The sequence below is a fragment of the Melopsittacus undulatus genome, chromosome 1, assembly GCF_012275295.1.
Source record: "Melopsittacus undulatus isolate bMelUnd1 chromosome 1, bMelUnd1.mat.Z, whole genome shotgun sequence".
Classification (NCBI taxonomy): Eukaryota; Metazoa; Chordata; class Aves; order Psittaciformes; family Psittaculidae; genus Melopsittacus; species Melopsittacus undulatus.
Window position 1 is genome coordinate 137,569,791 of NC_047527.1, and position 27,319 is coordinate 137,597,109.

Here is a 27,319-nt window from a genome sequence, read left to right on the forward strand (position 1 = left end):
GATGTTTACTTGTGTTATGCTGGAATTCCTTTGCTCTTGCCCAAGGCTGTACTTTGGAGGCCTTCATAGATAAAATTGTTCCTTCGTGCTTGCCTGAAACATTGTTTTCTTTCATTTTTCTCTTGTCAATGGGAATTAGAAATGAAATGTTGTCCCTGACCAAATACAGAGCTAAAAGTAATTCCATGTTTTGTGATGCTCAAAGCATTGCTGTCTGCTAGTGTTGAGTGAAAGATGGGCAAAAACGAGGAAAACACACCAGCAGCCTTAGCAGAGATGCTTTGTTGAGCCCCTTATACAACCTGTGTGAGGAGAAGAGTCTAGTTGATGGATTTAACCACAGGGGCAAAAGTGTAAATGACCACAAACTGGTTGGTATAACCAACAAACCATTTAAAAGGCATACAGGAAGGAAACTAGGAAATACAGGGGATAGATGTTCTTTCCTCTGGATTTTTTTTTGTTGGTTTTGTTTTGGGTTGGGGTTTTTGTAATATTTGTATTAGGGGAAGTGTGCTCCATGGTATGGCCCACAGTCTATGTCCCCTGGCTGTCCCCATATGGTAACCAACTAGACCACACACCCCTCTGGCTTGTACTCTGGAATTCAGTTCCCTTGGAAACTGAACACACACACACACACACACTGTTACTAAAAGCAACAAGTATAAAACCCAAGTATTTTTTAAATGGTACCAAACCATATATTTTCATTTTATTGTTGGAAGAGGTATAATGTAACATACTTTTCTATTGTACATATATCTACAGCAAACCTTACTTTATAGGTTTTGATCATTGTGTTAAAAAGCAGTACAGGATGTCCATATCTCTTCAGTTTAATTCCAAAGATTTCCTCTCAAAACAAAAAATATTCTTTGTGATAAATCCCCCTTGTTATCAGTGATCATATTTGTATACACATATTTTAACATTAAGCTAAATGCTGAAGGAATGATATCCCCAGTGTAGAATCCAAAATAGAATAAATAATACATAATTTAAAAATCTGGCATACTTATAATTTAAAACAAAGGAATCACATGTCAATAAACCAGCATTTCACTCAGCTTTTATGCCATTTTAGAAGTTCTCTTTTCTTACCCTCGGTTTGGGCAATGATCAGGGGTCACTTGGGGTTCTGGAAGAAGTTGCTACCATCCTTTCAGCTGAAAGTTGAAGCATTGTCAAGAATATCACAGGAAACTGTAAATGACACAGCAGCAAATGGTACTAGATCCTGATGCTATCAAAGAGTAAGTGGTAATTAGGATGATTGGAGCAATGCCTGAACATGGTGTAGAATCTGTAGCACTCAAACAGAGACTCCACTGGGAAATGTTTTGGGCAACACAACGCAGAATGCTGTTCGTGTCTTCTGTCATAATCAGTTTTATATGCCTGAAACCTATTTATTACTATTTAACAAGAGCAAGTGACTGGAAGGCTCTGAGCAGGGTATTCTGCTGTTCTTCCTTTCTCTTAACATTCAAACATTAAAAAAAATAATCTGTCTCTTGAAAAAAAGTCTCAAAACCAAATTAAGCTTTGTTAATGATGCCCTTACCCTTTACAGTGTGAGAGACTTAACTCATGCTGCAAGAAGTGGAAGTAGGCACCAGTATTTTCTTCTTAGGTAGCCACTATTGAAACAGTCTCTTTCCCTTAATTTGGTGTTTTCAGCCAGCACTTCTGTCACTGTAGCTATATAAGAGCAAATGAATGACACTGATAACTTTCCATTTCAAAATAAACAGGGAAGTTCTTACCCTTCTTTCTAATCTAGCTCAATCATCTTCCATAGTCCACAAAAAGTTTCCTGAAGAGTTGTTCTTAAATTGCATGAAAACAAAACCAAAAAAAATGTTAACATTTTAGTCTCATTCTCCCATCCAAGTCAGACTGTGGACAAAGGATTTAAGGAAGGGTGTGCCAAACACTGAGCACTGTTGGTATTCCAAATCAATTAGAGCAGTTAGTGCCTAATTAAGTGCTAATTTATGTTCTATGCAGTTTCATAGAGGGTAGAAATTTGGCTCAGGCAGTTGAAACACAAAATTTGAGCTATTACGCGTGAAAACATCTACTTTTGTGCATAGAAAATCTACTTTGTTTTATGTGAGTCGAGTGCTCTGTAAAAGAAGGCTAAACTCTTATCCTGGTTTGGCTGGCTTTCTCCTACAGTTTCAGAAGTTTCACAAACATTCGTTTTCCTGTGTCCTCACAAGTTACAGAATACACTGAAGATGAGTTGACTGGCAGCCAATTTTCCATGTTTCCTTCAAAGGGCAAACTCAACTGTCTTCTGCAATAGCAGAGTTGAGAATCTCTTGATGCTCACAGTATCTTTATTCCCTGCTTCACAGAATAATTAGGATTTTTAGCTAGAGCTGAATAGGCAAGGAACTGATGGCAACTATTTGAGCCAGGCTTTCAAAGGAGAGACCTTCATAACTTCCTTGCATGCAACAGCAAACACAAAACATTGTTCTTGTCCATGCAGGAAATGTATCTTAAATCCCAAACAGAAGTAATGTTAGATTTGGAGGCTTGACCTCCATAGAGACCTGTCAGTCATCTCTGGCGCAGCATATGGGAACGTTCAAATTGCCACACCTGATAGGCATTCTTGTTACATGCAGACAAAACCAAGTCCTTCTCATCTTCACTCTTTGCTGCTTCTATGCATTTGCCAGAAAGGACGTGGACAATCATTCCATTCTACAAGATGGGAAAAGAAGGTTAAAAAAGAACACATCAAAAAGAAGAGATTTCCAGTAAAAGCTAGGCCATGTTTCTGAAACTTTTTACATACAATAGATTACCAGTAATGACTGGTTATTCAAAGTTTTGAAGTATTTATTGCTCTAAACACAATGGCTGGGTTTAGCTTTAAACCCATGGCATGGTGAGTATTCATTAATAAATTCCTTTCAGAGCTGACAGGACTGGTAGGTACAGAACCCAGTACATCTCTTTCCACCACTGTTTGTTTCCTGTGGGTACAGGTTGTCTTCAACATCAACTACAGACCACAGAATTTCAGAAGGACCCATGCTTCCCTTTCTTAGGAATCAAAACAAATTACAGCAGGAACTGTACCAGAGGACTGCAGCATCCCTACAACTACAGTCACTGCTATTTTCCAAGGCTGCCCTAAAGCACGACTTTTTCCAGCCTTGTAGAGGAGTTCCTGCACTGCCGAGTGAAGTCCACTGAATAATACCAAATTCCTCTAAATAGGAAGTTTGCTCATCTCTTACAATGCAGGAGATTTAATGTTCCCCTACTCCCAAAGGGCTCTCATTTGGCTTGGTTCAGGATTCACAGAGCCTTCCTTTGCCAAAAAAAGTGGGCAAGATTTGCTCTGCTCTTATTTTCACAACCACCGATTCTGATTCTATTCCTATAAAGCCAGTAAGACAAACAGTTAAAACAATTTAGGTAGGATTCCTGCAATTTGTATTTTTAAACCGAGTTTATTTCACATAGACAGTGTAGAGGAGCAAGAGGCATCCTAAATTTCCTGGCTATAAATGGTACATAGTGACACTTCCCCTTCAAATACCTCATCCTTTCCCCACACAAGAATCCTGCCAATCACCCACTGATCCCACAGTCACCATCAGCTGCCTTCCCCTCACAGCGTCACTACTGACCTCCTGGACATCCCAGTGTTGTTGACTGTTGTCTGTCTCCTTTGTACAGTTTTGAGGGATAACCTTCCCATGTCTGACATCTAAGCAAAACAGTGGAGCAGAACCAAGCCGGATTTCCTTCATGCTGTTATATTCAAAGTGCTGGAAAAGGGAGGGTTTGTTTGAGCAATGATGGAAGGACAACCCAATTCAGTTTTAAATGCTAATTCCAAAAATAATTTCCTGTACATGTTTGCTAAGATGCAACCCAATCATGAGTGATGGTGACCCAGCAGCCTTGACCTTGCAAAGCAATCCCCTCAGCTAGCTGATTCTAGTGTAATTATTTACCTAAGGTAAGGCTTTGTGGAATGTAATTATGGATAAAGTAAACCCATCGTATAATAAAATTTTCCAGTTTAATAAATATTTGAACAGATGGGTGTATCTGTCAGTGTTTGCGCACACCGCAGTTAGAAATGTGCCTGCAGCTCACTCTGAGCTCTATGTAAGCAGCAGAACTTGCTTGGGACTTGGAGTAAATATCTGCAGTCAGTCTGTGTTGGTTTGGTTTCTCTTGGTGATAGTCTAATGTCAACCTGGGACCCTACATAAATTGCTCTCCTGTCTTCTGACTGCAGTTTGGGCACTAATGAAGAAACCCATCCCCATTATTCTGGTATTGTTACATTTCACTCCCAGACTTTCTGTTCTCCAGACACCACCAAACATCCTAGCAAGTAGGTACTTAATGATGTATGCTGGAGCAAATCATGTGTATCTGGCCTCAGTGACACATGAAACATTGCTGTGTTTCAAATGACACTCAGCTGCAGAAAAATGGGCATCATTGCCTTAGGGCAATCACTAATGCCAACCCAGTCATTTTTATGTTGGAGTTACTGTTTTCTGGATGGTTCCCGAAATCTGATACAGTGCCTATGTACTTAAAATATACAGTACCTGGGTTAGACTGTCACTGCAAGGGAAGAGTTCAATAGAGCCTTCTGCAATGGCTCTTCCAGGTCTGTAATCTGCACAGAAGCCAACACCAGTATTGTAAAGCTGTAAGTAAAGGTTTATACTGAAATAAGGCACAATCAGATGCAAATAAAATATCCTTCAGCTAACTTTTTTGGTGATTGTATCCCTTTATGATATATAGTTTTGCTCGTAATTCAGACTTTTTTTTCTTTTCTCTCAAACTAGATCTTGCATATTGATCTTGCAGACTGATCTGATATAAAAGGCCATCTGCATTAAGCCACACAATTCTTTTCCTTTACTAATGGGACCTAAGGAAACTAAGGTTAGGATCCTCTGAGTTGTAGACAGAGTTCAGCTTCTGTCTGGCTTTCAATATTTATGTGACCAGCTTTTTGTCTCTGCTGTTTTCTTCTTTCTCCTCCTTATCCTTCTTGCATTGTCTGTTCGGATAAATGTTTCAAAGCAGGAACAGCCTCTTACTTTATGCTGAGTATTTAGTACATAGAAGCAATACTGTGGTCTTTGAACAATGCAAACCTACTGATCATTCTTTATAGCGTATTTTCTCTTACCCTGCCAGAGAATCCTGGTGTGTCTTCAGGTTGGGAGAGCTCAGGGTACACATTTGATACAAACCACTGGAAATTTCTACAGCCCAGTCTCTTTTGTAGCTGAAGGCGTTCACTGCAGTCTGGCTTCTCTGCCTTTATGGAGAAAGCATAAGGACAACAAGGTTACTGGTATATTTGTGTTAGAGATGTTAGAATTGAAAATGACAACATAGGAATTATTTCTACCATCTCTTCTATCCTGCATGTTATAGATACTGATATATATATATTATTAGTACACAGAGGAGGAGGACCAGCTATAGCCTTCCTCCAACTTTGTGTTAAAACAGCATTTAGTCTGGCATTATGATGGAAGCAAATATTTCAGAAGTAGCATACACTGTGAAAATAAATATTTCCTCTAAAAATTATTATTATTATACTTTGAGATAACTTGATAATTTTTTAAATTAAAAACTCAGGACCAAGCTTGATATTTGTTAAACTGAAATCAGTGGAATTGTATTAGATTGTCATTCAGTACAGAATTTGCCCCATCGATTAAAATTCAATTTCCTGGCTTTTAACAGCCCAAATTACCCAGTTATTTTCAGTCCTCCATGATAGGAGAATGTGAAGTGATGAGAGAGTTTAACCCAAAATTTAGTCTATCACATTATTATCTGATAGTTACTAAATCTTGTAAGTGAATGTGTTTTGTGGCTATAAAGGCATAAAACCTTTTCTATGATTTATGTGTTTTCTTGAATTATATACACACAAAAACAACTCTTGCCCTTCCTGGTAGCAATTCTGTTCTGAAGAAAGACAAGCACCTTCAACCCTTGGCAAAGTGATGAGCATCTGCACTGCAAAGGACTGACAGTCTCAATATCTGAGGGTATTTAGCACTGAAGATGGCTAACATTTCTGAAAACTTCTAGGCAGGTAAGTGTCTAACCCTTCAGTTTTAGAACTGCATGAAACTCTTCTCTATATCTCTCACTGCTCAAATACTAAAATACCTCACCACCCCAGAATGTCCCTGCTCTTTCTCACCAGCTGTAGACCTCCCCCTTCACATTCCTACTTCTTAAAAATGTGGGTTTGGATTCCAGGAAACTGGACTGATTCCTACATCAGAAAATAAAATTTGTAACATAAGCAAAGAATTGCCCGTAAATAACTTTTCCTCAGACCAGCTATCATCCATAAGAAAGAGAAAAGGGCTTTGTTTTTCATGCCTGGAAAACACTGACAAATGAAGGGCCTTTGATATCAAGGGAGAGGTATCAGTTTCTGAAGGCAGGGAGTGATTGAAGAGATCAACCACACCATGTGGCACTGTTTGCCAGCTCCTGTAAGCTGCACCAGCAAATCTTGAGAGTTGTAATATGTTAGAGAACCTCATAGTTTAGTTTCAATCTTAAATTCAATAAGCATAACAACAAGGTTCAGCAATTTAGCACCACACAAACCTGCTTCCAAGAGGTTTTCTTGGAAAAGGGAAACAAAGAAGTAAAATGCTCCCCTAAAATGAGGTGTTTCTCATGAGACTGCTTTGGCTGAAGAAGGCAATGGCAGTAAATCTCATTTTGTCGTACTAGTTACATTCTGCATTTGATGCTGAATAAGTGGTGTAAATAATGTAAAGAAAATAATTATTCGTGTAAACCAATCTGAAAGGAAAATTTTTTGTAAATGAAATATATCAACTGCCACACAAGAAAAGGAGAAAAAGAGACAGTGGCTGAAATAGTAGAGAGCTGGGAAGAGCCTTATTCATCTGCATTAACACTCATGCCACAGGCATCCTGTGCAAGATGTGATCCAGGCTGTAAACCAAGAAGACATAAAGCAAGCTAAACGGAGGCCACTGGTTATTTTCTGCAGTGGGCTCTCGGAGATTTTTGTAGTGGCCAATAGGTGGCTCCGCTCACCATCTCAGTGCAATAAATCCCTGCAGGGCCCATCTGCAGCTGAGCGTCAATAATGTCATTGCTGGCTTGTGTCTTTTGAGTAACATCTCACTGCCCTGACATACTGAAAATACTGGCTGTGGAAGAAAGGAACAAAGAAAAGGGCCTTTTATGTTATGGTATGCTGAGCACAGAGATCATAAAATTGATCGTTTGAATGAGCATCATACTTAGAAGTGTTAAGAGTATACTGGCTAGAATGAACTCTCAGGCAAAAGGTCATGGTGCTTACAGCTAGTCAACTGCATCATTGGTGGCTGTAGGTTTTAGTACAGAAAATTGCTTCTGAGTTGACAAGAAAGGCCTTCAGGAAATTATTAAATGATTTAAGGGCCTAACTGCCCATCCTAAAAGACTTGGCCTAGTGTTCTCCTTCCAATTACATGGCTGCAACACTTGCGAGTCAATTAACGGGTGCCTGGCCAGTGGAGTTCAAGTAAAGAGGGAGAAGCTTTTAAAAAATGTGAAAATAGAATGAAAAGGGAAACATGATGGGCTCAGACGCTAGGATTACTATAGCAAGCTGACTCAGGCCACCTGAGAGGCAGGTCCACTGGTGGAGCGTGAGGGGTTCAGACTAGGCTGACACACAGCTCTTTTCTTCTCCCCACTCTCATGCAGCTCCTGCTGATCTGGCTTTCTTGGGTGATAGCCAATACTGCAATACCTGAGGTGTGCAGGATTGAAATGCAGGAGTCAAACTGAATGGGACACTTTGCAAATAACCTAGCCATGCTTTGCCTTAATGTTTCAGTGGATCTTTTTTGCCTTAGAAGCATGGCATTCCTAAATGAATAGGAAGATGAATGACATGTTTTCACTCAAAACTGCCTGCAGTTTGTCCACTGGCTTGTAGGATGGGATATCATCATACGAGAAAGTACTGGAGCCAGAGAATTCCAGAGAACTGCAGCAACATTAACAACATCGTCAGCAACTTACCATTAACAACATTAGCCACAGCTGCATGACTCTTAAACAAACATTCACTAGCTTGTAATATATCGGATATACAGTCCCTTGACTGACCCTAATTTGCAGCAAATTATACAGTGGTTTAAAATCAAGTGTGGTCATTCTGCAGTTGTTGGTGGGTGTACAGATGATTCAAGTGTGGCTGCATGCCAGGGCTACACCACACACCTGGTTGTAAGCCTGTCTTGGTTTACAGGCTGCTGGGAATCCAGATCCCTGGAGGTCAGACTGCTGTCTGAGTGATGCTTCTAATGGAAAAGTAACATGTAGATAAAGGCTATGTTGAGATCAGACCTTCTCAGTTACAGGCAATTGCTTCTGGACGTCTGCCAGTTCAGGGGGGTGAAAAATCACCTTTTTTTTGGCATTAGACCACTCAGATAAGTTGTGTTTCAGGAGGAGAGACACCAGTTTGCCGCATACCCATGAATATTACTGAATAGCCTCATGAATCACATGAGGAAGACCTTCAGTTAGAACAAATTCATCTTCTAGGAGGGCCCTTTGAGCACACACTGCCACTAGCTTCCACTTCAGGTGCACTGCAACCCTCCACATCCAGTCAGTGGAAAAATAAATCAGAGCTCATTGGGCAAGCTGAAGGAGTCATTCAGAGGAGTAAGAGATTTGGTAACTTCAGCATACAACTGCTAGGCACAAGTTTCTTTTCTTCTTGATCTGACAGCTCTTCCACTGGAAGGTTTCATACAAAGACTACCCCCAGCACCATGCACATTGAATGTTTGACTGCACACAGACACCCCCACCCATATTCCACCCCCTTTACCTACCTCAACACACACTCGTTCCCTCAGAAACAAACCACTGCAGATGACTTTACCTTGCTGATTAAGAAAGCCCCTGTGTCGTGTTTGTAGAAGTTCTCTTTAAAAGGGCCCAGCCAGGTCTCTGCTATTCGGATTTTGTTCCTCACAATGGCATCTTCATAGGAGAAAGCAGGGGGAAAGTGATTTCGATAGACATGCCCAACTCGGGAGCATGGAATAATTTCTACAGAACCACCACAGAGCCAGGTCTGAAACACAGATGAAACCACAAGAAGAGTTTACCTTATGTATGTTACCTGTATCTAAACAGGAGACTGTTTACTATAGACTCTGCCTCAGGATATGCTAATCTGCACATGGCTGGAAACAGCAAGAGCATTATTACATGCTTCTTCATACATTATTTCCCACAAATACAGACAAGATACTGGGCAATCAGACATTTGATTTGACTGAGTATGGCTATTTGTAGACATTTTATGTTTTTCTGTGCAGGAACAGTACAGTGTAGTGAAGACACCAGGGACACACCTTCTTTTGTCTAGGACATTAAAGACTCTACACACTTTGTGTCTGCAGTTTTCATTGCTTTTTAATGTCAGTTCCTCTTTGTATCCAGAAAAAAAATCAATGCAAACAATTTAATATAAACAATTTGGTATTTAAACTACAGGTTGGCAATGAAATAAATCTACTCTCCCTTTAGTGCCTGTTAAATGCCAAAAAAGACTAGGCAGCTTTGGGAAGGTGGTGAAACCAGTGACTCAGTCCTCAGGAAGATAGTGATAGCCAATGAAACTTCCTTCTCCTGACATAATGCTCCTAACTCACAGCAGCTGCATGTTCTGATATAGTCCTGACAGATCATGAACCGTGGGGATAGATTTCATAGGAAAGTCTTACTCCCATACCCCAAGATGTTCTCCATGTAACTGCTTTCATAAATTGCTGCTTGACTTTTCATTCAGGTTCCTTAAAAGCCCAATACTTACCACAGCTTGATGTTTAATTAAGGTTCTTACCCTTATAGATAGCTCCAGATTTTCTGCTCCCCATGTGGTCATGTCAGAGTCATAAGCTCCAATGTTTTGGAAGTAGTGTCGATCCATGGCCACCACTGCACCAGCTACCACAGGACTCCTGCATAGAAGAGTTTGGAGGTGAACACTTTGAATTTTGAATAGGGAATTTTGCTAAAGGGTGAAAATCCCACCATTTCTGTAGCGATAGTATTACATCACTTAATCTAGGATGAACTGATTATCTAACCAAAAGACAAAACAACTGGAACCTAATTCTACGATTTGCTTAGGGAGGGGAGCCAATAGCTGAATTATCAAATAAGGCTCAGAACAGTGAGAAATGTTACATACATGGACACCCAAAACAAAAGATAAACAGATCATGATTAAGACATCTGTTTTAACTCTGTATGACCCATCTTTTGCTTTCCCTACCATCTTTTGCTTTCCCCACAAACCTCCACACCTTGTCCAGTCAGTTTGTGTGCTAGTTGTATGTACTAAATATATTTGTCATGTTGAAAGTATGACTGTAATCTAGTTAGAATGATTACTAAGGGCCAGACAAAGTCAGTGTAAACCAAAAGCCTGTCCCTTCAAAAAAACATAAGCTGAGCATACGCAAGTAACCATGTCTCTCTCCTGTTAGCTAGAAGACGAGCCAAATTGTACAGTTTTGCTGCTGAGCTGAGCAGAGACATATTGGCTGATGGACTGTTACCTGATAGGGCTGATGGGAGACTGTCGTACCTTCTCTTCGTGCTCTGGCACTGGTTCCCAATGAAAATTTAGTTTCCAATCAAAAACACCTCGATGCAGGCCCATCGAGTGATAGTACTGAAAAGTCTTCCAGTCTATGACATCTATGACAGGGGAGACGACACTGTTTCTGAAAAAGACAGTAGCCTTGATTTTCAAAGCCAAAGCACAAATTAAGTTCAAAACTCTATTAATAAACAGTGGTTCTCCTCTTTGACACTGTCAGACACAAGCACTCCTCTAAATGTTGAGGGCCCTTTCTTTCCCAGCTGGTAGAGGTTCAGGTGCTCAGTGCATGGGAATACTGAGGCTGCAGTGAGAAAGCTAAGGAACAATCATTTATTGATAACCTGCACTTACATTGTCATATAAAGCTATTCAGGATTTTGCTATGAGTTAGCCATCACAATTCTTATAAAGATATTTCACACAAAGGCCCCAATCTCTTATGCTATAGGCTTTGCATGGATGCAAAGTGTAGAGCAAAAGATAATTTTGACCTCACTTTGCAATCCTTTGATTTTCCTGTAGATATTCAACACACTTCATGACTTTTTTGCTTTTGGTCACTGACCCTTATTTTGTTCTGCTGGTTGTTTTGCAAAAAACATTTATCACTGAGTTAATAAATCAGTTTCTGTTCAAATTTTATCACAAGCTTAAAATGCTCCTGCAAATGTACTGTCACAGTGTGGAATCTACTTTAAGAGCTAGAACAAAGCCACTGCACTGTAAGCATCATGACTTCAGTTTGTGTTCTAGAGTAAGAGAATCCATATAGGAAATCATTCTGGAGTAGCTCTTGCCCTAGAAAATAACTTCCTGTTAAAACTGAGTGAGAGAAATTGAATTATCAATTCTGGGGCCAAAAGTAGGAAGTTTTATCTTCTTTTTTTAAGATTTATAAGTTGGTCAAGAGCACTCTTGAGAGAAATATTCTTGAAACATAATATTATCAGCAAAGAAGGGACATCTCAGGAGTCTCCAGTGCACTTTGCCCTTTGTACTTTTCTGAGGCAGAGACCAGCCAGCCGAGGAAGATGGTAGCTCCAGGTCATGTTAATGTAATCTTGACATATCTTCTCTGCCTTTACAATCACTAGAATAATGTTTTTTCAGTATCGGGATGGGGGGAAACTCCAGACTTTGCTTTATCACAGTTACCATTTCCTGTATTTTAAAAGCCCAAGGAGAAACACAGGCTACTGTTAGTGAATTGTTTGAAGATGAACAGTGCAGAGGATAGCATTAAAATGACTCAGTTATTCCTTTGTTTCCTAATAACAACAGACTGTGATGAACTAATAGCAGAAAGATAAAGAAGTGATTATATTTCTCCATTCAGGTGTAAATCCAGCCTTTGTAATACACAATAATAGGCACTCTTAGAAACAAGCACGGGGTTTATAAATAGATAAGACAATTTCATGGTCACCTGCAACATTTGTAGGCATGCACATTAAGGCAGTTATTTGCTGTCATTTGCCTGCAGGACTCAAGAAGAAATGGAAAGAAATTATAGTAAAAATATTAAAGCAGATATACTCCCCTGATTCTCTTCATGATATCTATGTGACATAGCTTGTATTCAGGACAGTATCCAACTCAAGGCAGCAGGAGCATTCCTACTGCAAGCTGTGTTTAACCTTTACTCACTAACAGCATGAAAAGAAAACTAACTGCTTCTAGAAGTTACTTAAAAGGCAGTGTCCTCATAGACTCGCACAAGCAGATGCTTTTTTCCTTAATATGCTGGGGAAAATCCACCTCACAGATTAAATGGATTTTGTATGACTAACCTTCAAAAAAATGAAAAGTCGCTGTAATTTCTGCAGCCTGCTGCATTCTCCAGTGTATGAGTATCTGACAACTGTGTGGTTAGGAGTGTGGTTGGCACTATGTACTTCACACCTCAGTTTGATGCTACTTGCTGAAATGCATGTTATCAATTGCTACTTGTTTATCCATCTCATCCAGACAGGACTGAAGGACTAATAACCTCAGGGTACTTTATTTTACCCTTTTGGAGTGAGGAAGGAAATATCAGGAGGGCGTATTCGAGTGGAAGCCAATGGAGGCAATGTAGACTAAACCATTCAAAAAACCTTGACCATGAAGACTAGACCACATGTGCATATCTGAGATAGTTCAGGCAGAGACAATGTAGATACTTGGTTATGCTCAAACATATTCTGGTTCAGGTGATCCAGACATTTCATATTAGCCTACATTTTCATAGAATTTTAGCCACTTGAAACTGGTCCTTTTTGCATCTACCCTAAATTTATTGCCACTATAAAACTCAAAACTCCAATGCTTCTAGTATCAGTGCAATTGCTCATAAGAATATGCACCACAGCAGTAGTTCTTATTGCAACAATAGTTTATTTTTAATGCATGCTTTTGTTTTGCTTGCTATTGGGTATTAATTCTTCAATGCCACTCAAGAAAAATACCTGCAGTGATGTAATGGATTGTGTTGGAGACCAAGCAATTATCCAAACTATCTGCAAATTATGACAGCTGAAAACAGCACACTGGATAGGTCACGTTCTACCCTGGTGTGTAATATTAGGTCTTCACCTAGTATAAACTGGTGTAGCTCTGCTGAAACCAAGAGAAACACACCTTCTTAACACGTTAAATGTTAGGAGTGTCTTTCTGACCTAACATAGAGGAATTTGGTAACTTTATCTTGTGTGAAAGCTGGTCAATGTCCAATTTTAATCTTCCTCAAGCAGTGCATTACCTGTCTTATGGTATTAATGTTTTTTTTTTTTAAATAACATATCTGTTTTTTGCATATTCAATGATAGTTTGATGTTTGAGTCTAAAGGCAAATTTGCTGCAGAAGGCAATTGAAAGCTGGAAAACGTTCTTAGCTATTCTGTTTCGTTTTAACTGGGTAACTGGCAGACAGTCAGCAGCTTCTCGGCACTTTGAAATGAAACACGCACTGGCAAACTACTGCTAATTTTACTCTGTGGAATCCAAGGAAAGGGAAAAACAGGAAATTCAAACACAACTATCAGCAAGGCTTTGAACCATTTGACTCATTTGTGCATATTTCAAATGCTTGGAACACACATGAACTACAAAAGGTCACAATTCCATGAAAAAGAGCAACCCAAACAAGAACAATTTCCTGGTTTGGGATTTCTCAACCAAATACAACTGCAAATGAAAAGTCTTCCCATGACCCTTTGCATTCACCATGAACATAATGTTCTTTTCTATTTTTAGAATAAGTAACATGAGGAGAGGAAGATTTAATTAACACATCTGTTTTGAAGTTTTAGATACACTGGTTTTTGCAAGTGCTTTTCATTGATTTGTGCTTCTTTTGCTGGGAAAGGAACTGATTTTAATATGTTTGAAACCCCCTTTAAACAAGGAGAAACAACAACAAAAAACCCCCAAACCCAAACATGAAAGTTATATATTTTCCTCAAACAGTTTCAGAGTAGTTTACTCAAATATTGCCCTACAGACCAGCTCCAGACTAACACTATGAACAGTCTCCCTGAATTGATGGACCACTCATGTGCTAAGCACTAAGCATATATTTCAGATCTTTGCTAGGTAGGCTGCTAAAGGAATGCTTTATTAAAAAAAAATAATCTTTCAAACCTGTTTTTTTTTCTTAAAATATGCAAATTTGTATGTGGGGTATCAAAATCTATAGGAACAACTGATAGCTTTTCTCACTGGACAGTCAGGGCACTGTGCCATAGATCATGCCTAAATCCTCATTGCTCCTACTTTTGGCAGTAATATTTGCTTTTGGCTTTAGATTCTTGTCTTCAGATTCTTCACCTCAACTTCTTTAAAATAGGTCACCTACTGATCCTGATCAACTGTGAAAGACTGTAAAGAGATAGCATATCTTCACCTAATGTACCATGTAAATGCAGAACATTAATTTACTGAATTTGAAGTGAGTGTTGTTGGCAAATGGGGGATGTAAAAGGATCAAGCAAAAGGAGTCGTCCCGGGAAGCAGGCTGTTACATGTGAAGTAAATGGAAAGTTTCCATAACAAGGAGAATAGCAAGGAACTGCATGCTCAGATGCTGGGGTTCTGCGGGCTCTGGATGGGTAAGATCATGCTTCTCTGAGTCTGAGAAAAAGTAGAAAACAGATAGCTTATGTATTTGGTAATTCAAAAAGGTGGGGTATAGGCCAGTGAGAAGTGGAGAATCAGATGAGAAGAGATGAAGGACCTGTTAAACTGTAGTGCAAAGTATTTCCCTTCTCTCTGGTGTATTGCCATAAAACTAGAAGCACACAGAAATTTTCTGGACAGCGGAACTCCTGTATCTACAAGCAGAGGCTCCAATTCACTCCTGAATGGGAGCAAACATTGGGAGTGGATGAGTGGATGGAAATGGAATGGGAGCATCCAGTGGGAGTGGATGAGATACCTTTCCACTGCTGTGTTAATTTCTTACTGTTTACCAACATTTCCATTACAGATTAGTGACCTAGAATCAGAGCCCTAAGCTGAGGCCTTTGAATTTTAGAAACTAGATAGGCTTCTCTGAATAATATCACATATTGCTGTTTCCTAATGTAATATTTGAACTGTGGTATGAGCAGTGCATCAACACAGGGGGAATCAGTGCTTGGAACAAGGAGCAAGGAGAAAGGGGAAAGATCCTAAGAGCAAGCTACTCCTTTGCAAGATACTCCTCTGCCACGGTTACAGTGCCTATGGCTTTTTAAGAGGTGGAATTACTTAAGAATATAATCAAGGCTCATTTTGCTTTCATGAATTATTCTCAGGAACCACATTTAGGATCTATTTTTTTAAAAGTCATCCTGCTTCAGCATGGTCATCACTGGTTTTAGGTTGAAGAAAGAATCTTTACAAGGCTTCATGGTGCAGTTCATTCTATGCCCTCTCCACCTTTCACTGCCTTTGGACCGAACACAATCTAGCAGCTGTCTCCTGCAGTCTCCTGGAAAAGGCAAATGCCTTGAAAGATGACTGTAATGATGGCACAGCTGCATTACTATGCACCATGCTATTCACATGGAATTAGCCTGGAACACAAACAGTTGTCAAATGAAATGATCTATGGGGCATTTAATCGAATTTTCTGATGTTGTCCAGGTACGTACAGTATTCACCCTTGAACAATCAAAATGTCACAGGATGCTAAACAAACCATTGAACCATTCTCCAGGCAATACACTAAGCTGATGCACAGCTTCCCAGTCAATCCGTTAGGTATGCTTCACAGAACTAGTCCCAGTCAAGGTGCCCATAAATGCATGAGTAATGATTTTAGAAAGAATACTTTTCTGAAAATAATTTTGTTTGGGTTATCGAATAAAGCCATCATGTAGGGAGGTAAAATGTCAAATATCTGTCCAATATTTCCATACCTGTTAAAGTGGAATATTTTTTCTCATGTTTGCCCCATCTGTAATTACCACAGTCTACTAAGAACTGCAGGGATTTCTGCTTTCGTACGTGCAGCTCACAGTGAGGTCTCAGTTTGGGTAAGGATCTCTCAGCATCGCTATAAGACACGTCACAGTAACAGTGGCAGATTGGATCAGAAGTCTAGAAAATTAGGCTTAATCACAACTTTCAAAGTTAAAATCTCCCTCCAGCTCAGTTAAGCGACTGCAAAGGTTTGAGCTTTGGAAGGGCTGCTTTTTGCCTTGCCAGCAAACAACTCACTCCGCGTGATTGTTTTCCCATCCTGTCTCTTCAGCAAAAGTGCATGAGTAGGAGCTTGACTGGTACATTAAGAAGAGGAAATATGGATATTTCTCCAGTCACTATGAGCTTTTTTTTCACTGTACTTACCTCATTTGGGTAGTCTCAGGGAGTGCACATGATTCAATTTAACAGCTCCTCAACTGCTACATGAGGCCAAGTTGACTATGCTAATGCTTTACATTTCCATAGTGATCTCCATGCAAGCATTACAAGCAATTTAAGGAAAGTCATGAATTAACTTCCTTATCAGGTCAGTGTTATTATCACCATTCTTCAACTGGGGAAAGAGGGACAGGGAAGGAAAGCGATTGCCAGGTGCTCCAGAGCATGTCTTCCCTGTGCACAGGAGAATGGGACAGGTTCTCTACACTAGCAGTGACAAAGCCTCCAGACTCAGACACAGTGACTGGTACAGCACACAGAAAGGGATGGCTTAGTCCATACTATTAACAGAACACTCTATCAGCTTTGCTCCATTAATCCAATTAGCCATTAGTTAACTCAGTGTTAAATTCTGCCCTCCTGGAAGAATGAATGAGCATATAGGCCCTTACAGAGGAAGAGATTCCCTTTCTCATGAAATCTCAGAGCAATAGTAGGCTCACTGGCTTTGCATTCCTTGAAAGGGGTAATTTTTGGCAGTGAATCACCACATTTGTGGTGGGGTCCTAACTTTCTGTAACTCTCTTAATTTCAGCAATACAATGTTGAATAAGGACAGTTTTGCATGAACATCAACAATAGACTATAGCTCACGGCAGAAGAATCATGAAGCATAGTCGTAATAAACCATCTAATAAGTCAGCAGACAAAAAACTGATCTGTTTTTCCAAGGAGGACCTTTCAAAAAGAATATCCCTGACATCCTAGGGCAGCATTACTCTTGCTTTCAGTATTGGTACTGGTTTTATCTGAATGATAATTTCTAAAAACTTCATATTAATTCTCTTATAAGCAAACATAATCAGCCATAAAAGCAGCTTGTTCCAGTGCCTAGGAAGAGCCTTTGAAGGTCTTTAGTATGACTATTTAACAGTCTGGTGAGAGCTTTAAAGGTTGAGGCTTTTTAATTTTACTCTCTCTAGCAATTTATTTTTTCCCAAATTGCAGATGGGAAATGATGGAGATGTTAATGTGTAATTTCTTTTCTTTCAGAAAAGTCCATTTAATAAAGAATTACACTCCTGTGTAATTCTTGAAACATTTGCAGTGATTTAATCTCTTTGAAAGACTTGGGGACTGCATGGATGAGCTCAGCTGTACGTTAGAGAGCAGGGCTAAGCACCAACCTAAACATGAAGACTCAGGAAATATCAATCTGTATCTCCAGAGACAGTACAGGTGACACTGATACGTAGCCAAACTGGCTTAGCAAGACAAAGCATTTCATCTCTGGTTTCATCACCGAGACGTCTAGAAAGTAAAAATGATGAAGTCTTGCAGTAGTTTCTCTGGTGGCTATTTGCCAATTTGTGAACAGCTTGAGACTGCAACCTTTTTAATTCAGACCACCAGCAAGATTTCATATAGGTCTAAACAGTTACAAGCTCTGACAGTTTAGTGATGCTGGATGTGAAGTGAGGGTTATGAGCTGTGTGACCTACCCTGCTTCCCACACATCAGAGTGATGCGTGTGGTGCTAAGGCAGAAAATAAAAGCAGTGTAACCAGAAGGAAGAAGGTAACCAAGAGAGGATAAAAAAAAATATCCAATGCTTCCCAGGTACATCTCTTTTAGCAGAAATTGGCATATGAAGGAGCTCCAGGGTCAGGAGGATATTTACCGATTGCTGGACAGCCTGGCTAAGAGGGGTTCCAGCCAACCCTTCTGACACTCGCAGTGTGAATCCATGAAGATGAGCACATCTCCGGTTGCCCGTGCAGCTCCTAGCATCCGACCTCGGATGACTCCAAGCCTCTTGTTGCTCCGGATGAGTTTCACACCATCCAGCTTAGAAATATATTCACTCAGAGCTGATTTCAGGGGCCCTGTCAGAAACAGAATGGTTACCAAAATGTTTTAGCTTTGATACAAGATGTTATAGAAAAGCAAATTAGTAGTAGATGATACATCTTGCTGGTAAAATGCTTTAGGGGCATTTTTTTTACCTGGCCAGGTTCCAAATATCCCCACAACAGCAAAATGCTGAAGAGAAGTAGAGGCTGATGGAAGCTGAGATTCACTAGGTATGAAGCTATTCCTGTAAGAAACTTTATAGCCTCCTACCCTGTTTTTAGCAAAAGGTGGTTGTTCTCGTAATCTCATAAAAGGTTCAGATCAGAATGAGACACTACAGGTGTTTGGCTTTCCCAGGCTCTTGGACTGCTTTAGCAATGTGGAGTTTTCCACTCTATGCTTCAGCCAAAGTCCAAGTCTGGAAATTATGACAGCAGATCTGGTCCAGTGGGAAGACTAAAATTTGCATACTATGATTTTATTTTAAAGTAAAAAAAGTTCAGGGTGATTGGAAATGATGGGGAAAAAATAAAGTATTCAAAAATTGAAAGGCTAAACTGAATTCTAGGGATTGAAGAGTGAAAGCTGGCAGCCAGCTCAGGGCTCTGCTTAGCTCTCTTCCTGGATGTGCTCTTTGTCTCCTACTTTCCTCGTGCACTTCTTGGAGGAGGACAGTTTCTTCCTTGAAGCTTTGGAAAAAAGAGCTCACATACAGAGAAATGGGGAATACCTTGCTGGCTGAGATCATCAACCAGGATGATATCCTTGAGGGATGCCTTTGGAGCTGTGTCCATAATGCTGTGCACAGTTCTCAGCAGAGTAGACCAGGCTTCATCATGGAAACAGATGATGACACTGGCAGTAGGCAGATTGGAATCATATTCTTGCTGTAGGCACCTGCATAGGATCAAATGAGGGAGACACTGGCAACACTGGTACAGCTGGGTACTTTTTTCTCAGAGCACAGTTGTAAGCTACACCTAAACCTTCAAGGATGGAAACCAGTTTAAGGATCTCAGGTAATTTCTAATGAAAAAAGGGAGTATTAAGGTGTCTGAGACTGGAATATTAAGTGAAAATATGGGAAGGACACTATAAAAATTAAAATACAAAAAAGAGGAAAGTTTTGCTGTGTTCTGGGATACTTTATTCTGCTCTGACTGCCTCAAAACACAGAGGTCAAACAGTAATGGTCCAGAAGGCAAAGAAAAATGGAAAAGATAATTAGACAAAGCAGAGAAGGAGATAAAGCAAGTCAGTCAGTCTCCACCAATTTCCACATTTTCTCAAGTAACAGAGAAAATAGCAAACTGAAATGCAGTACCTTTAACACTAGCAAGTAAAATAATTCATCTGCACAACAGATCAGTATACCTGTGCCCTGCCTGACCAGGATCCTAGGGAAGGAAACCAACATCTCAATCCTGATCCCAGGGCTCCACATTTTCCCATGGGGCCAAGATTTCACCCATTACATTAAAACAACTTCCATCAAAGTTACTATGAATTAGATGTTGCTTAGGCAACTCAAGACTGAAAAACATTTCCTATTCACCTTCACAGTATATGAAAACTACAAACCCTCATCAGACAATGAGGGTTTCATAAACGTAAGTAAAGGATCTACAAACCACATTCACAACAAAAAGTGTTTTCTGATGTACCAGCCTTGGTTCAGAGACATAGAACATGCTATACTGGTGTAAGAATGCACATTTTCCAGAAAAGGCCTTCAAATGCCCATTATAGGAATGCAGAGAATGTGCCTGTGTATGTGCTTCGCTCACATTAGAAAAGACATTTTAAAATCTTTCCATTTCCTGAGTAGCAGTTATTCAGTTTCCTAACTCATTTAACCTCTAGCAACAAGAAATTCTTCGAGAAATTACAGAATTGGCTGAATGTGGCCCATTGCTATTTCAGCATTTTTATACTGCCAAGCAAATCCTCACACAGCTTTTACAGTGGTTGTTAAACAATTAGCTACTCAGCAGAACCTCGTGTAAGGGATATAATTTTTGTATTTCTATGTTTATTATCATTTTACTTAGTGCTTCTATTCATGGACTGAGGCCTTATGATGCTAGACACGATCCAGGACATAAAGCTGCTTATCATTTAAAGGAAACCATAAGTGAATGATTTAATAACAAATAAAAATAAATTAATACTATAGAGAAACCAGTGGAATATCAATTTTAAATGAGCACAATTATAATAATTTATGATAGTTTATAATATTTCACATCAATATTTTTTTGCATAAAGAGAGATTTCCTTGATGATTTTTATGTTGTAATGAATTCATGTTGTCCCTGGTTTACTGATTTGCTGTAATCAACAAAGCTGTTACTTCACAATTTCATATGGGGTAATTGTTTCCATTTTCAGCAGGATGGAGAAAAGGAGACTCTCATGACTTGGAAGTGTTTGTATTTTCAGGCAGAAGAATCCAGGGGAAATTAAGAAAAGTGAAGATCTGATACAGTCCTTTTACTACGAGGCAGCTTCCAACCAGGACTATTCAGGACAGCTATTAAGGACCTGTATTTCCACCATAATGCTACAATGCCTTTTTGCTAATGCTGTGGTTATAGCAAGAAAATCAGGCTGTTGTGGAATCTTAATTGGAAAAGAATTGAAAATAACTGTACTTGAATACATAACCGAAGTCGTGAGTGTTTAGTTGCCATGGAGATTGGCAAAGACTTGCAATAGAGACATCTAATCTTCAGAAAAATGCAAAAGGGTACTGGTATACAGAAATACATTCTCTGTAATTGGAAGCAGTTTCGTAGACTGTCCATCATAAGTTGGCATTTCAAAAAGTCAAGGCTGTGACTGATAGAAGACATAGTGATTTAATCCCATTTGTGAAAAATAAGGAATTGTCACATGCTGCAATGAGCAGGAGAGCAATTCTGACACAGCAAAGGCACTGCCAACTGCGACTCCCACCCACCTTCAGGAAAATGTCTCATTGGGATTCAGCTCCTAACAGCACTCAAGCGGAAGCTATGCTTTTGTAATGAAACTCAAAACCTTTTTAGGTACATTGTGAGTTTCTCTTTGCCTGGATATGTTAGACACTCAAGCCCAAGAGAGGAAAACAGATCTTTGTTTTTCCAGCAGAACTCCCATCATAGAAGTCACAATGGCAGGCCTGATTTGAGTCCACTGTTGCAGGAGTACCAACTGATAGCAGCACAAAGCACTCTGAGGGATGAGGGTACTTCTGAGGATGACCCTTAGTGTGAAAGAACAACTTTCTAGTACAATTGGACAAGTTATTAAGCTTCTTCACCCGGAAACCCTATCTGTGACAAAACTGGTTCTCAAAGTAAAAGGGGAAAAACAAGGCACTTGGTTCATTTGTCAGGGGTTGTTTTACTTTGGGATCAGTAGGAGTGCTGGAAGAGACCATTTTATGCATCTACTTTCTGAGAAGTAGCATAAGACATTTACCTGGAAGGCATGCAAAGAGAAGTAGGTTATGTTAGATGCTGGGGCTGGGTGAGAGAAGTCTAAGTAGCACTTTCCAGGGGAGGATGTTTTTTCCAGGTTGTCAATCTCATATGAAATGAGACTGATTCCATGGAGCTAACTCACTGAAATGCTTCTAAGTGGTTGGGTTCTCTCTGGCTAAATAATATCAGACACTATTAGGAACAGCATGATTCAGTCAGAACAGAGTAATAATAGACAATCTGGTTCATCACTGATTTGCTCTCATTTTACACTGCTATAAAACTGTTGTGATGTAGCTGAGAGTTAGGCCCCATTTCCCCCCAAGTAAATTATTGCTAAAAAATATCATTGTGGTTTGTGTGTGGTGCTATAAAGGACAGCACTGGCTTACAGATAGACCTCTGCTGCAGGTTTAGATCTGGTTTTAGAAATGAACAACAGCAAAGCCTCAGATGTTCAGATCTGTGGTTTCAACTTGGGCTCTATATGCTGTGGTCTTGATAGCTCTTTGGTCTGTAACTGATCAGACAGGAAAATCCATCCAAGAGACCATGCCTTAAATCTCACCAAGATTAGTATTAACTAAACCTGTGTCTTGTTGGATGGCCTGTCAGCTGCCAAAGTAATACTGTTTTTTGGCTCACATCACAGGCAGGGTCATCATTCCTCCTTTGAACATTATATAGTTCAAAGAGTTGCCAGTGAAGCATGGTGAAAAAGGACTGAAATTATTCAGCATTTCATTATTCAATGGAATTACTCAAATTAGCATTGAACCTAATCAGCAAGCATAGAAAACAGTTTAATTTATTTTTCCTTAAGATTATTCGCTTAAAGCAGAGCCACCAGGTATCTTTAAACATGTGAAAATGACCACTAGAAATATTATTATTATATACATTCTGTGTCTTAACTTCTAACTTTTCTGATGTATCTTTCCACTGTGTGCTGGAGGAAGGCTGCAATAGCAAGCAAACCAGGATGCCACTGATGTTCCTTCCCCTCTCCATAGATATACCTCATCTCATTTTTAAGAGCTGTGATGAATGGCCCTTCTTGGGTAGTTGGAGTAACTGGCTCTCAAGTCTCTGGGTTTCAAATGTAGCATGAAGGGTTCAAATGTAACATGTGGGGCTTCACAAACAACACTGTTGTGGCCTTACAGCCTGGCCACAGCTGCTAGCCACAGTGGTGTTGGCAGGTTTGGTCAGACACACCAATCTCCACCTTCCTTCCTCCCAGGAGTTTCCTTTCAGTGTTTGTTGGGTCCCTTGTTCCACTAAAAAAACTGAAAGCTCCAACTCCTAACTGGTTATCATCCTGTAAGCCCAGTGACCCCATAGCCCTGGCAGGGGCCCACCATGAGATCTGTCAAGCCTTAGAATGAGACGTAGCAGTGGGAAGCATGGGGGTGGCCACTTGCATTGTAGCATTTATCACCTGGGCAGAGCAAGGCTGGGGAGAACACAGCTACTGAGCCTGCAAAGCCATTCCCAACCAGCTGCACCATGGCACTGACGGCAGGAGTGAAGTATGAGTGCTGCCTGTGACACTGCAGGACCTAGATCATTGATCCTAAAATGACAGAAAGGACATGAACAACAGTTCCTTCCTCTCAGACATGAATGCTTGCTACAGCTGTGCTCCACAAGGATCAGCTAAGCAGATTGAGGGAGGTGATCCTCCCCTTCCACTGAGTCCCAGTGAGGCCACATCCGGAGTACTGTGTCCAGTTCTGGGTTCCTCAACACAAGAAAGACAAGGAGATACCGGAGAGGGTCCAGCAGAGGCCACAGAGGTGATCGGTGGCTGGAGCATCTCTCTTACGAGGAGAGATTGCGGGAGCTGTGCCTGTTTAGTCTAGAGAGGAGATCTCATTAATGCAGATCAATATCCCAAAGGCGGGTGCTAGAAGAGTGGTACCAGACTCTTTCAGTGATGCTCAGCAAAGGACAAGAAGCAATGGCCATAAACTAAAACACAGGAAGTTTCACCTCAACATGAGGAAGAACTTATCTGTGTTGAGGGTGACAGAGCAGTGGAACAGGCTGCCCAGGAGTTTCCCTCTCTGGAGACATTCAAAACCCGCCTGGATGCATTCCTGTGTAACCTGCTCTGGGTGGCCCTGCCTTGGCAGGGGGTGGGACTGGATGATCTGCAGAGGTCCCTCCACTAACGATTCTGTGAGTCCCTTTGCCACAGAGCAAGTCAGCGACCTGGCAGAGTGGGGCAGTCACCTTTCGTGCTTGACAGCCCTCCATACTCAAGGCGCCCAGCGCGGAGCATAGGGCCGTTCCCAGCCCCAGCAGACAGGCAGACAGACAGACAGACAGGCTGACAGGCAGACAGACAGGCTGACAACCGCTGGGGAACCAGCGGGTCCCGGGGCACACGGAGCACTCCCCTGCCCGGCACCTGCTGCGGCAGAGCGCACCCGCCCGCCGCTGCCGGCAGGGGGCACTGCTGCCTGCCCTCCCGCGCGCAAGGCGCCGCGTTGCCATGGTGACGGACCGGACCGGGCCGGGTAGTGCCGGGCTCAGCCGCCCGGTACCCGTGGGGGGGGGGGGGGGGGGGTGCGGGAGGCGCAGGTAATGGCGTACCTCAGCCCTCAGCCGGGCGCGCTGCGCTCGTTCGTACCCCGCTTTCTCACCCGGCGCCCCCAAGGAAGCCGTAGCTGCCTTCACGTCCCTCCCTGTCCCCCTCCCCTGCTGCCGGCAATCGGCTCCTCAGGGCTGGAAGCACCACCGGTGTTGCCGTGCGGGCTCTGGCAGCACCTGCCGCCGTCCCGGGCAGCGCGGGGGCTGTGAGTCCGGGCCGCGGCTGGGCGGCTGGGACCCGGCTGGGGCGTCTCGGGCTGCCGCCGGCTGCGAGGCTGGGACCGAGGAGGGAGGCTGGGAGCACCCCTGGGTGTGGGGGACCGGCAGTGCTCCTCGCACAGCACCCGGCAAAGCGTTATCCGAACCGGAGGGGAGAGGTGGATAGGAAAGACGCGGGGCTTGGAGGAGGAGAGGTTCAGAGGGACGGCGGCAAGAGACAAGTTTTCTCTCAGGAATGAAATAGGTTGTTTTACTTACAACGGGTGTCGTACCTCAGGCAGCTCCCTGCGCAGAGAGATCCGCTCACTGAGCGCTTCGTTAAAGCCATGGGTGTCCAGGCCGAGCTCCCCTGCAGCCTGCAGAGGAAGGGGCAGGAGCTGGGACTCGGGGTCTCCCTCTGCCTTCCCCTCCGGCCGCCTGCTCTGCTGCTTCACTACCCGATAGCCCTTCCTGGCCTTGCTGTGGTTCCTTTTGCCGGTGGGGGACACGACGGCCACGATCAACTCGTCCTCCCGCAGGGAGATGAAAGGTGATAGCCCATCCAAAGGGTAATACTGCTGGCTCTCCTCCTGGGTCTCCAGCATCTCTTGGGTCTCCGCAAAGTCCACCTGATAGCCTTCCCGGGGGTTGAACTCCACAGGCTGGAAAGTCCCTTCCTTGCTCTGGTTGCTGGGTGGTGGATTCAGCGTTGTAACCATCAGAAGCAAAAAGCCCAGCATCAGCAACAACAAGAGAAACTGCAGCTTACGTGATCCATATCTGCACTTCTTCCTCAAGAACATACTGTTGGTGACAAAATTATACAGATGGTCATGTTAAATATTACTCGGATCTTCCTCAGACTCTGGTCCTCGGGTTGCAGCAAAGCCCTGGTTTTCACTATCTGCCAAGAGGATTTTTTTGCTCCCCTCACATTTCACTGATGCCGTTTCATGCTTTCCACTCTATTTACAGACAAAATATAGCATTCCTATTAATATTGCACTTACTGTAGTAAAACGTAGCATGGATCCAGTGAGAAAAAGTAGATCCTTTATGATACAGAGTCCCAGCTTAGTTAGGAAAGCAAATGTTTATCTGATGAAAAGAGTAAGTAAAGTTTTGATTTTTTTTCCTTTATAAATTCTAAGTGAAAAGAAATTCCATTTCTTATAGTTTCCTTCCAGAGCAGACCCTTTTTCTTCAGTTTGCAGTTGCTGCCTGGATTGAAGCTCCTTATCTCTGAAAGCAGATCTGACAGCTCTCCCCCGTTCAGAGGCTTCAAGTTAACTGTGATCAACAGATGAGAACTAGTCAGTCCCTGACTTTGTTTCACACATAACTACGGCACTCAGTCAGGAAGCACTTTGCCAGACATAATACAGAGCAATGTGTGCGTCTTTCCCTTGGTCCTAATGCCCTCACTGTTCGTGTTCTATCAAATCAAAACTTTGCAAAAGCTGTGAGAAGTGAAATATAAGAAGCAAAATGCTGTATTAAAACAGAAATCAAGGCATACCACGAATCATTCTGCTTCTGAGTAACAGTATTAAGCTAAGAAAGCTCAGAGAAAGCAAGAATTTTTTAAACTGAATAAAAGATGTAGTGCACATGATTTACTTAAGGTTAGATTTATTCCTATGGTAATGTGCTAGCTGGAGTATATGAGTATATGTCATATTCAATAAATATTTACAGCTGCAAGGATTTTAACACTGACGTAAGAATGCCAAATTATCACCTGGCAGACTGAAGTTGTCTCCTCATCCATAAATTTGGTATTGCAGGGCAAGCAGCACTTCAAGGTTTTGTTAGTCCAGGAATAACATGTAGAAAGCCTGGGCTGGAACAACAACTACTGACACTGAAAGAAAACAGTAACTTCTGTGACTAAAAGGGGAGCTCAGTCTCTGAGGTCTGTTTGCTAATATTGCTGGCACGGGTGCTAGTGGGCAAGGACAGTGACATTTTTTGCTGCAAGATGGATGCTTGTCCAATGGGGAAAGGGATGAGACAGTCCACATGCTTCAGTGTCACATGTCTCTTGGTCTGGCAGAGATCGGGTATGGATATTAACTCAGGTGTTACCAACCCTTTTGATGCATGGGATGTGGTTTTTTGCATAACTTGTAAGATTTGATGAGTAGAAAGCTCCAGCTCTAGGAGGCATGTGATTACTTCAGAACTTCCACATTCACCTTCTGTTCTAAAGTACATTTCTAGACGTTACAGGTAAAGGAAAAGCCTAAAGAATCCGCAGTATATTCTAAAGGGAACCAAGGATTTGTTCTATTTTCCCTTCTTCCCTATAACTTCTCTGTAAGGTATTCTGTAACTTCAGCCTATGGCTCCTGGTAAACAACTTCCAGAAAAGTTAAAAAAGAGAGGACACCTACTTTCAAACTAAAATGAGTCATGTCCCTCAAGAGGAAGGATGGGATAGAGCACCTTAAAATTGCTGGGGGCATGTAGTGTCTCGCATTTCTGTGTGTACTACCCCACCCAATCTTATACAGAACACCTTGAGGTGGTGTCACCAGTCTGCTGTGTCTTGGCACCTTTCCTACCTCAGCTGTTCCTTAAAAGATGTAATACTGCTTTAATCATATCTTGGCTACAAGGAAGATTTAGCAAGTATTCTTCTATTTCACCATTGTGTGTGTCTCCC

General features: G+C 41.5%; 1 protein-coding gene across 1 annotated transcript; it reads right to left on the bottom strand.

The window, feature by feature from the left end:
* Positions 1–650: 650 nt before the first annotated feature.
* Positions 651–26,508, bottom strand: GALNT15 (polypeptide N-acetylgalactosaminyltransferase 15). The gene is made up of 12 exons (XM_005144444.4): positions 26,393–26,508; positions 24,931–25,455; positions 19,119–19,285; positions 18,216–18,420; positions 10,662–10,829; positions 9,941–10,058; positions 8,972–9,166; positions 5,198–5,329; positions 4,602–4,703; positions 3,660–3,800; positions 2,617–2,721; positions 651–1,832 (listed from the first exon to the last, which is right to left on the bottom strand). Exons 1-12 carry the CDS (start codon positions 26,416–26,418, stop codon positions 1,788–1,790), a joined length of 1,929 nt encoding a protein of 642 aa, XP_005144501.4. The 5' UTR covers positions 26,419–26,508; the 3' UTR covers positions 651–1,787.
* Positions 26,509–27,319: the final 811 nt, after the last annotated feature.

Bases quoted from the DNA above. Each gene is read 5' to 3' on its own strand.
- GALNT15 (XM_005144444.4), bottom strand. From the start codon at position 26,418: ATGAGGAGACAACTTCAGTCTGCCAG. The intron at 18,421-19,118 runs GTATTCCCCATT...TGTTTCTGACAG, and splicing joins TGATGATCTCAGCCAGCAAG to GGCCCCTGAAATCAGCTCTG. The intron at 1,833-2,616 runs GTGTGGCAATTT...ATGCAATTTAAG, and splicing joins GTAACAAGAATGCCTATCAG to AACAACTCTTCAGGAAACTT.